The sequence below is a fragment of the Anser anser genome, assembly GCF_964211835.1.
Source record: "Anser anser genome assembly, chromosome: 1".
Taxonomy (NCBI): domain Eukaryota; kingdom Metazoa; phylum Chordata; class Aves; order Anseriformes; family Anatidae; genus Anser; species Anser anser.
Genome location: NC_139720.1, coordinates 88356725 through 88372460, shown reverse-complemented (window position 1 = coordinate 88372460; position 15736 = coordinate 88356725). Strand labels below are relative to the sequence as shown.

The window sequence follows — 15736 nt, the reverse complement described above, 5'->3', positions numbered from 1 at the left end:
GCTATACTCCAACTGAAAAGGAGATATTGGCAGCATATGAAGGAGTTCGATCTGCTTCGGAAGTGGTCGGTACTGAAGCGCAGCTCCTCCTGGCACCCCGACTGCCGGTACTAGGCTGGATGTTCAAAGGAAGGGTCCCCTCTACGCATCATGCAACTGATGCTACATGGAGCAAGTGGGTTGCACTGATTACTCAGCGGGCTCGAATAGGAAACCCCAGTCGCCCAGGAATCTTGGAGGTGATTATGGACTGGCCAGAAGGCAAATACTTTGGGATATCACCAGAGGAGGAGGTGGTTCGTGCTGAAGAAGCCCCCCTGTACAACAAGCTACCGGAAAATGAGAAGAAATATGCCTTGTTCACTGACGGGTCCTGTCGTATTGTGGGAAAGCATTGGAGATGGAAAGCTGCTGTATGGAGTCCTACACGACGAGTTGCAGAAGCTGCTGAGGGAGAAGGTGAATCGAGTCAGTTTGCAGAAGTAAAAGCCATTCAGCTGGCTTTAGATATTGCTGAACGAGAAAAGTGGCCAGTTCTCTATCTCTATACTGATTCATGGATGGTAGCAAATGCCCTGTGGGGGTGGTTACAGCAATGGAAGCAGAACAACTGGCAGCGCAGGGGCAAGCCCATCTGGGCTGCGGCATTGTGGCAAGATATTGCTGCCCGGGTAGAGAACCTGGTTGTAAAGGTACGCCATGTAGATGCTCATGTGCCCAAGAATCGGGCTACTGAAGAACACCAAAACAACCAGCAGGTGGATCAGGCTGCTAAGATTGAAGTGGCTCAGGTGGACCTGGACTGGCAACATAAAGGTGAATTATTTATAGCCCGATGGGCCCATGACACCTCAGGCCATCAAGGTAGAGATGCAACCTACAGATGGGCTCGTGATCGAGGGGTGGACCTGACCATGGACACTATAGCACAGGTTATTCATGACTGTGAAACATGTGCTGCAATCAAGCAAGCCAAACGGTCAAAACCTCTTTGGTATGGAGGACGATGGCTGAAATATAAATATGGAGAGGCCTGGCAGATCGATTACATCACACTCCCTCAAACCCGCAACGGCAAGCGCCACGTACTTACAATGGTGGAAGCAACCACCGGATGGCTGGAAACATATCCTGTGCCCCATGCCACCGCCCGGAACACTATCCTGGGCCTTGAAAAGCAAGTCTTATGGCGACATGGCACCCCAGAGAGAATTGAGTCAGACAACGGGACTCATTTCCGAAACAACCTTATAGACACTTGGGCCAAAGAACATGGTATTGAGTGGGTGTATCACATCCCCTATCATGCACCAGCCTCTGGAAAAGTTGAACGATACAATGGACTGTTGAAGACTACACTGAAAGCAATGGGTGCTGGGACATTCAAAAATTGGGATACACATTTGGCAAAGGCCACCTGGTTAGTCAATACCAGGGGATCTGCCAACCGAGCTGGACCTGCCCAATCAAACCTGTTACGCACTGTAGAAGGGGATAAAGTTCCTGTAGTGCACGTAAGAAACATGCTGGGTAAAACAGTCTGGGCTACTCCTGCCTCAGGAAAAGGCAAACCTATTCGTGGAATTGCTTTTGCTCAGGGACCTGGATGCACTTGGTGGGTAATGCAAAAGAATGGGGAGGTCCGGTGTGTACCTCAAGGGGATTTGATACTGGGTGAGAATAGCCCATGAGTTGAATTGTAGTATGTTAATTATTATATAATAATGTATGTCATCACTACCATGATTGCTATATATCATAGATGAAAATGGTGATTAATTAGAATGTATTGGACAGAGTGTAACCTGAGCATGACATAAATGGTATGGAATAAGGGGTGGATATCTGTCCTGGTTCCAGTTAGGACAGAGTTAAGTAGCTCATAGTAGCTGGTAGGGTGCTATGTTTTGGATTAGGATGAGAAGAGCGCTGATAACATGCTGATGTTTTAATTGTTGCAGAGCAGTGCTTACACCAGGCCAAGGACATTTCAGCTTCTCGCTCTGTCCTGCCAGTGAGCAGGCTGGGGGTGCAGCAGGAGCTGGGAGGGGACAGACCCAGGACAGCTGACCCAAACTGGCCAAAGGGGGTATTCCATACCATCTGACGTCATGCTAAACAATATATAGGGGTGGCTGGCCGGGGTGGGGGGGCCGGCTGCTCGGGAATAGGCTGGGCATCGGTCAGCGGGTGGTGAGCAATTGCATTGTGCATCACTTGTTTTCTTACACATTATTATTGTTAATACTATTACCATTATCACTATTATTATTATTATTGTTATTATTATTTTCCTGTCTTAATAAACTGTCTTTATCTCAACTCACAGGCTTCACTTTCCCGTTTCTCTCCCCCCATCCCAGAGAGGGAGGGGGGAGGGTGAGCGAACGGCTGTGTGGTGTTTAGCTGCCAGCCGGGTTAAACCACAACACTGCTGTAGCAAGGAAAGGCATAGGGAATTAGGATTATGAGAGGTATCCCAACAGTCAGAAAAGCTCTGTTGGGTTCTGACTGTGAATCTTTGGTGGTTTCACGCTGATGGCCAGCTAAACTCTACCACAACACACTCTCATGTCCCCTCTTCAAAGGAAGAGGGAGAGAAAATTTGGAAGGGGAAAAAAAAAAAGCTCCTGGGTGAAGGTAAGGACGTTTTAATTAAAGAAGACAAAAAAACAAGCAAAGGCCATGTGGAAGCAAAGAAAACCATATTACTTCCCATCAGTAAGTGATGTTTGGCCTTGTCTTGAGAAGCAGAGCCCCAATATGTTTAGCACCTGTTCAGGAAGACAGATGCTTTCATAACAAGAGCCCCTTCTTCTCCTTTCACAGCTTTTCATACTGAATGTGATGTCATATGGTTTGGAATATCCCTTTAACTATGCTTTCACAACCAGCATCGCTTATTGACTCAGCTCTGGCCAGCAATGGGACACTTTTGGAGCTGGCTGGAGCTCGCTCTTATCTAATATGGGGCAAGTGCTGGGCTCTGCTCACAGAGGCCACCCCTGCAGGTCCCCCGCTACCAAAACCTTGCCATGTAAGCCCAATACAGAATCCCACTGGAAACAGCCACTATTCCAGAGAATTAACAAGAAAATTTACTTGGCTACTGCAGTGTTATCAAGGGAATCCACATCAGTGAGCCTTACATCTGGCCTAAAATTTTGGCTCGGATGATCACTGAAAAGATGCTATGTTGAATAGTGAATGGTGTAGGTCAGAAATGTACACTCTTGCTTTTCAGAAAGTACAAATACAGAGGTACAGTCAAGTTAAGTAAGTTAAATGATGGGAAATTCCAAAGGATTTTAAAGATGGGGAAATTGTTTAATCACACGATGAATAGTTAAGCTATGGAGTTGATGGCCCAAATGGCTTTCTGTGGCAAAGATTTCAACAAGATTTAAAAAAAAAAAAAAGATTAAATATCAATAGGGAAGAATAGCAGGTTACTGAGATCTTTAACAATTTTAAAGGGATCTGAAACCTTGTATTTCAGCATAGTCCTCCTAGAGGACAGGAAGAAAACAAGTATGAAAGCACAAAGTAGCAGAGTGTGCATTATTTTCAAACTTTCACTCCTTTCTCTGAAGCATCTGATACTGGCCGCTGTCATAGGCTGGGGAATTAGAGCACCTTGTGTTTGACTCACTATGGCAGTTCTTGTTTCAAACAGTGAGAGTAACTCTAGTCAATAAAACAACCCGTTCATGGAACTGGAGGGTATCTTGGAGACGTCCTTGAATCAGGACTGCATTTTTCTGAAAGGTATGCCCTAACTTGTACAGGAGGGGCTGTGGAGGATTCACACAGTGAAATTCTGTGCCATGTGCTGCGTAAATGCAAAGCAAATCTTGGCCTCAAGATTTTTTTTTTAGTAAATCACTGCTTTTAAGTAATCTAATTCTACCAAATATGTTCATTACTGAAAGTGAAAACCAAAATGTGGCTGTGGGAATCGCAGCCCAAAAAGAAGCAGTTATGTGGTTGAGTAACAATCTGACAAAGACTCTAGGAATAACTTTAAGAAATTATGTACAGCAGTAAAAACAGGCAATCCAGGACAAGCATATAAATTTGCAGAAACTACCAACAGCTTATCACAGAATCGTCTAGGTTGGAAGAGACCTCCAAGATCACTGAGTCCAACCTCTGACCTAACACTAACAAGTCCTCCACTAAACCACATCACTAAGCTCAACATCTAAACGTCTCTTAAAGACCTCCAGGGATGGTGACTCAACCACTTCCCTGGGCAGCCCATTATGTAGCTCTGCTGAGTCTTAGTACAGAATATTGAATACAACTAAAACCACTGTTATGGGGAAACATTGTAGAGATCAAAAAGGGTAAGAGAAGGTAAGCAGGCAGGGAGTATCACTTAGTATTTTAGCAGTGCAAGTAATGACAGAAATTAGCCAAGGTAACTTTTATTGATAAAATGTTTAGTGCAAAAACTTCTGTTTAAAAAAAAAAAAAAAGAAGAAGAAGAAAAGTACACCGGAGTGGATCTTAATGATTGGCTTAAATACCAGCTAATACAATAGAAGGTCGTGGATTGGAGTTTATCAAAAAGTAGCATATAGAAATGCATCTAAATCTTTCCTATGGTTTGGCTATAATCAAGAGCAAGCAATAGTAAAAGCAAGTGGTAAATATTAGGTTAAAAAAACATTCCAAGCTAATGTAGGTGAGATTAAATTAGGTTCTTCAGCTACGTTTTGTGTTTTAGGATGCTGATTTGGAAATGGGTTTAATTGAATTACTTTAGGTTTTGTTACCTGACTTTGGAGTGCTTATTTGATCTTTTCAAATAAATTTTATCTCTAGTTTATCTTCAAAAGCAAGAAAGGCTTTTTTTTTTTTAATTGTTACACTTTTCTGCAGTGTTAGGTTCCTGATTTTGCTTTGTAACTCTCACACACTGTTAGGGAAATGCTAGCTGGCTTTATTTTTTAATTCAGATAACATTAAAGCATTGAAAGAAACGTATCATCAACGGTTAGGCCAGGTGGTGGTGTTTGTTTGTTTGTTTTGTGTTTTTGTTGTTGTTTTTGAGAACATAGCTTTTATTTCATTCTCTTATATTCAATACAGAATTCTAGGGGACACTTGATATGACCTCCTGCATGTCCTCTATATGTTTTTCAAAAAATAAATCTACTTCCTAGATTGTAGATTAATTGTATAATAGACAAATCATTTCTTCTTTGGAAAGTGCAGATTTCATTACCAGAAGATACTGACTTGCTTAATAGGTTTGGAGTGTGCATGTTTCTCAGAGTATGTGACCAGCCAAAGCCATGAAGCAGCTCTACCATATGCTACCTGTGCAAAAGGAAGAGACTCTTATAACAGATCCATTACACTGTAAATCTTCCTTCTGCATCGCTGCTCACAGCACAGCTCAGCCACTCCTGGTAGGGAATGCAAATGAAATGAGAATAGAAAAATATTCCTGTTTAGAAAGGAAACATGGATAAGCTGGGGAGCCTCTGGAGTTGCCATTCTTCCAAAGGTGGTAATTTGTGACTGTACAGTGATCTTCAATAGGCTGCATATTTTATCATCTTTTCATTTTATTTTGCCTGTTTTATCTCTAAATACTTGTCATTAAACATCTGGAGAAAAGAAAAATGTTATTTTTCTCCAGACACCTTTTACTTTGAAATGTTTAAATGTACCAAATATTCTTTTTTTTTTTTTTAATATAATTGTCATTGTCTCCGGTGACCTAATGACCTGATTAGCACCTTGGGGAAGGCAGAGGCAGGGTCAATTTCCCTGAAGCACTTAAATAATCCCTTCCATTGCTGAAAAAAACATCTATTTTACTTCTGCTCTACCCCAGAATGGAGGATTATACATCAGCTGTGTTAAAGCACTGGCTGGTATCATTAGTATTATATAATTAACTAGTGGAATGTTTAGGAAGCTATTTTGGAAAAAAATAGCGTTTCTTATGTGTGGTTATATAACTAGTCAAAAAAGGTTCACTTTTTCCAGTGTTACCTCACAATCATAAAAGTTGAGATTGTCTTCTGTATAAGGTGCAAGTCTTACTGGTGTTAAACCCATGCCAATAGGCAATGCTACATCTCCTAGCAAATCTTAAATATCTGTGCAAGGATGGAAGTTGGGAAGGAAAGCCCATGCATTTGAAAATAATACCTAAAGTAATAGTTAAATGAAGGCTATGAATCTCAAAAAGCTACAGGTAATCCTCTCCGAAAGAACAGACCAAGGCTCTTAAGCTCTCTCAGTTGGACCTGTGAACAATGGGAAACTGTTCATTTGCACTACTGTCCTTGTTTCTAGCTGGTCTTTTGGCAAACAAGTTCCATAAAGTAGTATAATAATATATAATATACTGGATGCGCTACCTACCTGTGCTATGAGCAGTCGTAGTATTCTACTCTTCATTTCCTGTACTGCTGACAGATTTTTTTAATAAGTAGCAGTTATCAGACTAAAAATCTAACTTCAGACACAGCTGTTCTAGCATGCATATGAAGCTTGATTGCATGTTTTTATAATTGTTTAATTTTAATTAATCAGAATTGCCACTTTCAAACTGTAATTGGAGAAGCTATTGTAAGTATGTTCTGCAGGTTTATACATTTTCAGCAGTACCTTCATTTGCATAGAACTATATCATCAACACGATTAAAACCGTAGACATGCTGACATAAAACTGAAGTTCTTGCTTTGTTGCCAATTAGGTGAATGAATATAAACCTGAACACCAATATCTTAGGCTGTTGATACTAGTGAACCACTTTACTTAGTATTTGAATAATCAGAATGTTGACCAAAATGCAGTGCATCATAAAATACCTTTACTGTGGTAAAAGTGTTATATTGGAAAGTATCTGAAAGCAGCACTCACGGTTCCTGACATCCTGTTAAATGAGTTTAAATGCAGTTCTTTAAGGTCAGAGCTGTTGCTTTCACTAGTGTGTAAGCTGACTCTAATTACATTGAGGTAGTAGCATTCTGATACATGGAACAAGCAGGACAACCTCCCAAAAGCTTTGAAAAAGAATTTAGCTTAGTCATATGGCTTTTTCTCATTCAAAATTATCGGTACATTTTAAAGACGGGTTAAGAAGCTAAACTTGTTTACTGTGTGCTGTAGACATCAGAAAAGGTAAGCAATTTATGGAGAAAGAATATCATTCATCTCCAGTGAGCCAAACGGCTCAAATCCACCTCTGTTATATAGCTGTTGTTAGATCGAAGGAAGCAAGATCTGGATTACTTTTGTTTTCATTTGTTGCAACGTTCCCCACGTGAATTTATGATCCACATTAAACACTGCTGTGATAAGTACTTTTTCTCCACAGAACCATATAAAACTTTTGGGTTGGAAAATTTGAAATGGGTTGAAAATTTGATATTGTTGGCTTCACTGGCTTTTTGTAAAGCTTCATAATTAAATCTTGATATCTTCTGCACTAGGATATAATTCCTTTGCAGTATGTACTTGAGTATAATCAAATGAATAAATGAATTCCTTTCTCTAGTCCCATATTGCACTAACTGGGGCATGGGGGGGACCCTGCTACTCTTAGCTACTTAAAAGCAGTTTTTCAGGCACAGTTGCATATTTCAGAGCTCACAGGGAATGAAGTTTGAGAGGAGTCTCACACTGACTTCAGATGCTATAAGAGATCTTTTATGTTTTTGTCTCAATCTCTTATTTTCATCTGCTTGTATCGTTTTGCACTGAGCATACTGTGTCAACTGGAGAGCAAATAATTACGACACCCTAAGAGACCAAAAATACTAGGTAGTACTGCTAGACTGTGATGCAGGCTTTTTTTTTCTTAATTAGGAATTTCTGTGTGCTAAAGACCCAAAAGACGAATGCATCTGTCTTTCCTGTTTTTAAGTCTAGCTCCTGAGATGTTATCCTGCACTGTATTTGTATGTGACTGGCTCTTCCTGATTGTCCTAGTGACTTTTGATTATCAATTTCTAACAAATTAAAAACAGGCAATAAAATTTCCGAGGTACTGATTATGTTCTTATTTTGTGAGTAATTAAATGGTAATGTAGAAAATAGAGAGGCTCTGAATTTTGCAAGGACTTAACCCTAATTGATTTTTCGCATGGAATTCTGACATCCAGTCATGAAGAAACAGATCTGGGGAAAAGACAGTCCTTTTTTTCCTTTACTTACAAAAAATCTTTGGGTAGGGGAGAGGAAGCCACTTGACTTGATTTGTTTTTTTATTGTTGTTTTGTTTAGTGTTTTTTTTGTGTTGGTTGGTTGGTTGTTTTTTTGGTTGGTTGTTTTAAATGAGAACTGGTATTAGTAATGTCACCGAAGTGAGCCAGTCAAGAAATGAAGGAGGGGAGGATGTGATGGTCTTGCAGGAATACAAAGAAGGAAAGCAAGCCTGATATTTCTGAAAGCAAAGGAGAGTTAATATTATTTATGTTTTGATTTTCTTAAGCAAATATTAATTTATGATAGTCATCCACAAAGAGGGGAGGTAGCAAAGGCTTTTCTGGGAAATGTATCAGTGTCATGGTGATGCCGAAGTCCAATCTATACGAGTGTATGAAAGTGGATGAGGAGAATAGTTTCAGACGCAGAACAATCTGAGCAAAATCACGAGTGTAGTAGCTTTCTGAGATGTGGTCTGGAGTATGAGTTACCTTCTCCATGGCCATATTCACTGAAGAGGATCAATCAGATGCTCTTGTTAATATGACAACCTCATTTCTCAAGTGAAAAATTAACAGATGTTTGCAAAAGGGAGCAAAATGTATAAATCTGTTGATGAAACATGGAGCTGGCTGAACTTGGACTGTGGGTTTAGCATTTACTTTGTAAAATTACAAGGTCTTATACTGACACTTGATAGGGGTTGTAGGCTTTTCACTTTCAAGGACCTGCCCTTTAAAAATCTTAAGTTTAATTTCATAAAGATGGAATCAAGCTATTATCTGGCTGAATACTACAGCTGTTCACTTCTCTGGGTAATATTGCACAGTTCAGAAGGTTTCAGATACATTAATGATGAAAGAGCTCTTAGACAAAAAGGAAATGTCTTTTCACATTGTTTAACTACTGCTCTTAAAATAAAATAATCTTGCAAGGCATAGATCCAGCTAAATATGGAACAGTGGAGTTTTATCTTGGTATGATTTTGATTTCTGTGTTGTGATATGCAGTACTTGTGTTCTGCCATCTGCCCTTCTTCCTTCGAGTAAAATCTGTGATTCTACTGTCGTTGGTGTTGATACTATTTCTAATATTTTGTGCAGTCCTGTATAGTTTCCTGTAAATGATGTTGAACTTGATGTAAATGGGATTCTGCAATGACAGAAGGAAGTTTCTGAAGCAAGATATATGCATGTGTTAAACTTAATCTACTTTTTTTATTTCTGTAATAGAAATGTTAACTTAGGAACAAGGAAGACCTAGTTATTCAACTAAATTAATCCCCAGTGAAGTCAAGTAGAAGAATTTCTGCTGACCATGTAGAAATTGCAGTCTGCCCTAAATCAGAAGAATAACTAGAGAAAGAAATTACTCATTGTTGCCTATTTGCTTATGAATTGGTTTGCTTTCACATAGGAAAGCCAAATTATTTTCAGTTACACAAAAGCCCTTGGGAACTTTATTCTCTTTCCTGCGCTTCCACAAATTTTAAATGGCAAACTTATTCTTTTAGTCTTGCCCTTTGGCAGGTTTTCAAGACATCAGCTCCTTGCCTACCTGTGAATTCTCCCCTTCATTAGATATGTGGGGGTTGTTTCATAGTTTATTGTTGCTGTGTTGTCCTTTGAGCAAGAATATTGCGGCACAGTAGTTGTCTGTTATTAAAAGAAAAAAGAAAAAAACATTAGACCTAGATTTGTATGACTGATAAATCTAGGTCAGATAGCATAGTCTTTGCTCAGTACTTATTCAGGCAAAACTCCCATTGGCTTCAACAGGAGTTTTGCCTGACGAAGCACTGTGAGATTTTGCCTTTAGTATCTAAAATATTTGATCTGTTCATTGCACTTTGGAAGCGTTCTAGAAACACATCACATATGTTATCCTTGACTGCCCCACTGTGGCTGTATCATCTTTGATTTAAAAGGTGGCAGAATCTTCTGACTCCTCACATTCAGCATATCTTCATTGTGGCAGTTTGGGGGGGGGGGGGGGACGACAGCGTTCTGAATATTTGTTATTTAAAGTAATTCCAAAATCTGTGTACATTAATTCTGTATATTGCTGCATAAAAAGGATTTATTTTTTTAACGCTTTGGATTCCTTGCTCCCCTTCCTTCTACTCTAGAACTCTAGCTTTTTTTTCTTTTTTTTTTTTTAAAACTTTTTTTCTCTTGGGGGGGGTAAGGGGATGGGGGGAAGAAGAACCTTTTCTCTTAAATCTTCTAGCTTTCTTTCTCCTACAGAATGTTTCATGGATTCATATTACTGACTATTCCTTATGAGGCTTTTAGTCAAATACAGAAATGAATGATCTCTTATGAAGTAAGAGATGAGGTAAATTGTCTCTAATAAACTCAGAAATTTCATTTTGAGTTTCTTCACTTAGAATTTTCTAAGTTCACTTAAAATAACTTTTCCTTCGAAAGAAGTCTTTAGATGGTGAAGTCAAACATGTTCAAGAAAAGTGCAATATTTGGAAATAACTAAGGACATATGAAGACACGAAGCCACATGGAAGAATTGGTTTTCTTCTTAATAATATCAGGGTTGGACTATGTGATCTTCAATGGTCCCTTCCAACCCAAAGCTTTGTATGATTCTATGAATATGGCCACACTTACTTTTGATTTGCATTACACTTCCTTGATTTTGCATTACACTTCTAAATGAGCTGAGCGGAAGTGCACTTTGAGATCAGATTTGTAATTCGCTTCCATAACACCGCGCCACTAACTGTGCTTATATTTTTACTGTAATTTCTAACTGCCTCTATCTTCACTCTCAATGCATTACCTATCATTTCTCCCTCTGTTTTCATTGTATCTTGTTTTATATCTGACCCTCTGACTGGAGCTATCGCTTTTTTCCATCAGGCAATCTGCTTTTCATTTAAATTCCCTCCTGAAGATCCACATCTAAGGCTTTAATGCAAACCCTTTTGAATAAAAATGCAGTCACCCTACTCCTTACTTTAAAAAAAAAATCTCTAGGGAAAAATCTCAACAAATGTGTTGCTCATCTCTTTAAGCCTTTCTTACCCAGGCTGAATAGCTCCCAAATCTTTAGTGCTTCTGCAGAAATAAATAGTTGCAGTCATGGATAAGCTGTTATTCAATGTGAGCAATTAGCTTGAGCATCTAGGCTGTTTCCCCCACTGTAGCGCTCACTGCCAATACAGAGGTATATTTGGTAAGCAGTCAGATGTAGCCTGAGGAAAACATACTACATCCATTTCTCTGAAATGAGGAAGCTAGTAACAATATTCTGACAATTAAGAAATATTTACCTCTCTCTTTGCTTTAAATTCATTTGTAATCACACATGAACTGAACAATTTTTTTATGCCCAAATCCTGCAACTCAGCCACCACACCTAACTTCTTATTTCATCCTCTTTAGCAATGCCATGTGTTTTTTTTTGTTGTTGTTTTGTTTTGTTTTTGTTTTTTGACACAGAAAGGCTTTTCATTGTGGATATACTCCCAAATTTACAGAAGCAGTGCTATCAGTTAAGGCCTTAGGCAGATGTTCTCCATTCATGTCCTTTTTTTTTTTTCCCACAGAAGTGTGGCAGCCAGCAGCCTGTTCCTGGTTTAGTTCTGTATCAGTGAATAAACATTGCCCAATCATTGTTACTACATTTGTATTTTATGCTTAATGCACTTATTTAAGGCACATTTCTCTGATTTGATCATTTAATTTTTCAACAAATTTTAAAGATATCATTTGCATAAAACTTGAAGAGACTCTCTTCAGCCTCTTCTCTAACAATCTGATATAATTCATTTAAGCTGATAAATAATAAATGCAAATATATCTTTAAGTAAATGTTCTTGGTATGAAGTTTAATTTGGTCTTTGTTCCCTTGGTCCTATTTTTGTATAACTTTCTCAACTTTCTCTGTGGCTATTTTTTTTTCTTATAAGTTTAGTAGTTCATTTCAGGAATTCAAATAATTCAAGTGTGTTTTAAAAAGTAAACAGGTCTTGTGCTGGGGCTGAACTTTATATCTTGAGTAAAACTTACTTCAGTCTTATTCTAGTTAAATACGTATGCTGGTCTACATTATACTAAGTTACTTAGGTTTTTATAAACATTTGCAGTTGTAAAATGCAAAGGAAGTCAACAGGCAATTCTTCAAAGCATCTAGGTTTGTCAAGGAAGCCTATTAGGCCATTTCTTATTAGCATCACGTAACTACCTATTTCATTCTTTTAATTTTTGAGTGCCTGAATGTGCAGCCTTAAGTTTTGTTTTACAGAATTTATCAGTGTGCTATGTAATGTAAAAATTAATGTTTCAGCAAACTTTTGGAGAAGAATGGAAGGAGAAATACTGCAGTTTCCCGTTGGGTTTAGGGTTAGATAGGTGCTGAATTTTCTTGTTAAACTGGGACCTTATTCCATGCAATAATCTGAAAAGCTTTTGACCTTCACTAGTAGTGTGCCCTACGGCGTAAGCTGGCAGTGTTTCTGCTCGTGCTTCTGTAGTACTGTTCCACCAGTGAGGCATGCCACAGAGACCATGCTTCTCAAGAGCTAGTCTCTACACCACATTACTTCGGATTGTAGACATGCTGGTGCTCAGCATTGCCAGCTGAAACAGGAAGGCACACTTACAACAAATAATCCATTTATGCTATATTCAGCAGTACCATCTTCCCGACAAACCTAGTCCAGGAAATGAAAATATTCCTGGGATCCCTTTAGTCTCTTGATCGTATTGCCTTTGTTCATAGCACAGCAACCTTGCAATAAGGGGAGGTATGGGAGGAGAGAGAAAATAGACAGATACACCTAACAGCTGTGACTAACAAAAGGAATATATTTCATTGTATAGTATTGCTTCTGAAATTTGCTTAGTTCATAGAATAAAAGGGAAAAAAAACTTACACTACAATGCACTGTAAATTATTCAAAGAAAGTAATGCATGCTGTGTGCACAGACTTTGAAAAGAAAGTCTTTTCTAAATGGGAGCTGCAAAGGTTCATGAAACTGTCATGCTCATAAATTATTTAGCAGGTCTGCTTTGCTCTTCTTGAAAGAAAAAGACTGGGATCCACAGTTTTAGTGAGTTGCTGAGTTTTAAATGTTTGCTTCTTTCCAATCACGCACAGAACACTTAGCCTCCATCAGAAATAAAAACCATAAGTAACATCTGCTTCTCAATTAGGAAAGGATAATGGCTTTTGTATATATTCTTGGTACTACTGTCATCCACAGGATAGTAATACTGCATAGTTATGTGACAGAATAATCTACAGTTTAAATTCAGATGTAGAGAATATTCTATTTCCATGGTTAAATATTTTAATGTCACTAGATTCTGTACTTGAAGTCATAAACTTCCCTCCTCTTAGGGCTCTACCTTTAAGTCCTTATTGGTAACTGGGAAGAAAGCTTGTGATGATACCCTAACTTAGCCAGAGCTTTAGGCAAACATGTAGCTCTTGCTTGCAGGCTAGACTTTGTCACTCAGTTGCCCCAAGAATCTTACCTCTAGAAAGTTCTTCCTTCTATCTCTCAGCTTTGGCTACATGTTCCTCAGTACGTGTCTTTCCATCTCAGCATGAGCTTCAGGCTGCCTCTTGTCTGCTGTGCATTACCTTCTCCCAGCACATCTATCCCTGGGCAGAGTCAGTAGCACTACAAGCAAAACAGCCTCTATCAGAAGTAAAACTGTACATAACATAGCCCCTCTCCCAGGGCTTTTACCCTGCTTTTCCACAAGAAACAATTGTAAACAAAAATAATTAAAAATTAAAGTAAGTCATATGGGTTTGCTGCCTTTATCCTCTATCATCTTCTAAAAAGATCTATAATTGCTGATAGAACTACAAAATGGTTTGGGTTGGGAGGGACCTTAAAGCCCACCCAGCTCCAACCCCCTGCCATGGGCAGGGACACCTCCCACCAGACCAGGTTGCCCAAAGCCCCATCCAGCCTGGCCTTGAGCACCTCCAGAGATGTGTTCTAGCATCCAGTACTCCTCCAAAGGTTAAGAAAAATACTCAGAGCACAACGATGAAGCTCCATATCTTCGCTCAGCCATGCTTTTTCTCAGGTTATACCTGAAGGCAGAGCCAAGTCCTTATTAAATGGATATTACAAGTTCAGTGTCCTGGTTCCAGTTAGGACAGAGTTAAGTAGCTCATAGTAGCTGGTAGGGTGCTATGTTTTGGATTAGGATGAGAAGAGCGCTGATAACATGCTGATGTTTTAATTGTTGCAGAGCAGTGTTTACACCAGGCCAAGGACTTTTCGGCTTCTCGCTCTGTCCTGCCAGCGAGCAGGCTGGGGGTGCAGCAGGAGCTGGGAGGGGACAGACCCAGGACAGCTGACCCAAACTGGCCAAAGGGGTATTCCATACCATCTGACGTCATGCTAAACAATATATAGGGGTGGCTGGCCGGGGTGGGGGGCCGGCTGCTCGGGGATAGGCTGGGCATCGGTCAGCGGGTGGTGAGCAATTGCATTGTGCATCACTTGTTTTCTTACACATTATTATTGTTAATACTATTACCATTATCACTATTATTATTATTATTGTTATTATTATTTTCCTGTCTTAATAAACTGTCTTTATCTCAACTCACCGGCTTCACTTTCCCGTTTCTCTCCCCCATCCCAGAGAGGGAGGGGGGAGGGTGAGCGAACGGCTGTGTGGTGTTTAGCTGCCAGCCGGGTTAAACCACAACATTCAGTTATAGGAATTTAGTTATAGGAACCTACATGTTTTAATGTACCCTTTATTACATTTACTTGAGATAGAAGAATTGCATAAGAAATTACTTGGTGACTTCCTTGAAAACATTTTTTCTTATTTGTGTAGGAAGTTTCATCACAGTGGAAGTGTCGGAGAAGACAGAGCCTGGTGGACTTTTAGAGCCTGCTATTCTATCTGTCTGCCCTTACCTGGCCTATATTTTTTTTTCTATGTCCTACATATCCAGTCACATTAGGAATTGTGTTTTAGCGCTGCAGGTATTATGTTTTAGTGAAAGGTACTTTCATCCACAAATAAGACATACAAATCAGAATATTTGTCCCATAGACAGCTTCGTTCCAAGTGCATGCTGTGTCCCAAGGAGATACTTTGATTGCTGTCAGTTTCCCTTGTAAGACTGTAATGACTGTTGCTTGGGATAATTTTTGTCCCTTTGTATGTGATATTTCTCCCATACCTCCAGGGCATTGGTAGCAAGCTCTACATGTGTTTTGACAGCACATTTAGACAAGGTTCCTTTCACTGGCTCCTCTGCAAGTCTCTTTTCCTTACAAAACGTCTGGTCAAGTACTAGGACTCCTGTTTACAGCTTATTTTTTAAAGGTCCCTGTAACTGTCAGTGCAGCTTTGCCTTTTTTTCCAGGCATTGTGAAATCAAGCTGTTGCATGGTTTATTCCAGTGATCTCAGAGTTTCAGGCTATATGTTCTCTGTGACGAGGCACCTGTTTCTAGTCCTGCATATACTACACTGGAGTTGAAATTGGGTATTATGAGATGTTCATTTAAAAGCTAAAAAAACATCTTGCTGATGCATTTTTTCACGTTAACTT

The 15736-nt window shown here is 39.4% G+C and overlaps 1 protein-coding gene and 1 long non-coding RNA gene across 18 annotated transcripts in view; one reads left to right on the top strand and one right to left on the bottom strand.

The window, feature by feature from the left end:
* Positions 1 to 15736, top strand: part of EPHA6 (EPH receptor A6) — a 575874-nt gene that overhangs the window by 515995 nt on the left and 44143 nt on the right. Inside the window, exon 16 of one of the 15 annotated variants that reach the window (XM_083820695.1) lies at positions 15011 to 15598. The exons of the other annotated variants lie outside the window; for them this stretch is intronic. Coding sequence (XP_083676821.1) covers positions 15011 to 15064 — 54 coding nt within the window. The 3' untranslated portion in view covers positions 15065 to 15598. Of the gene's footprint in view, positions 1 to 15010; positions 15599 to 15736 lie in introns of those variants that run through there. 15 annotated transcript variants of the gene reach the window in all.
* The window catches only part of LOC310892650, an 85147-nt gene that overhangs the window by 29408 nt on the left and 40003 nt on the right, over positions 1 to 15736 (bottom strand). For all 3 annotated transcript variants that reach the window (XR_014578286.1, XR_014578287.1, XR_014578289.1), the window contains exons 2-3: positions 13676 to 13824; positions 9734 to 9831 (exon numbers count right to left, since the gene is read on the bottom strand). This is a non-coding gene — a long non-coding RNA (uncharacterized lncRNA). The remainder of the gene's footprint in view (positions 1 to 9733; positions 9832 to 13675; positions 13825 to 15736) is intronic.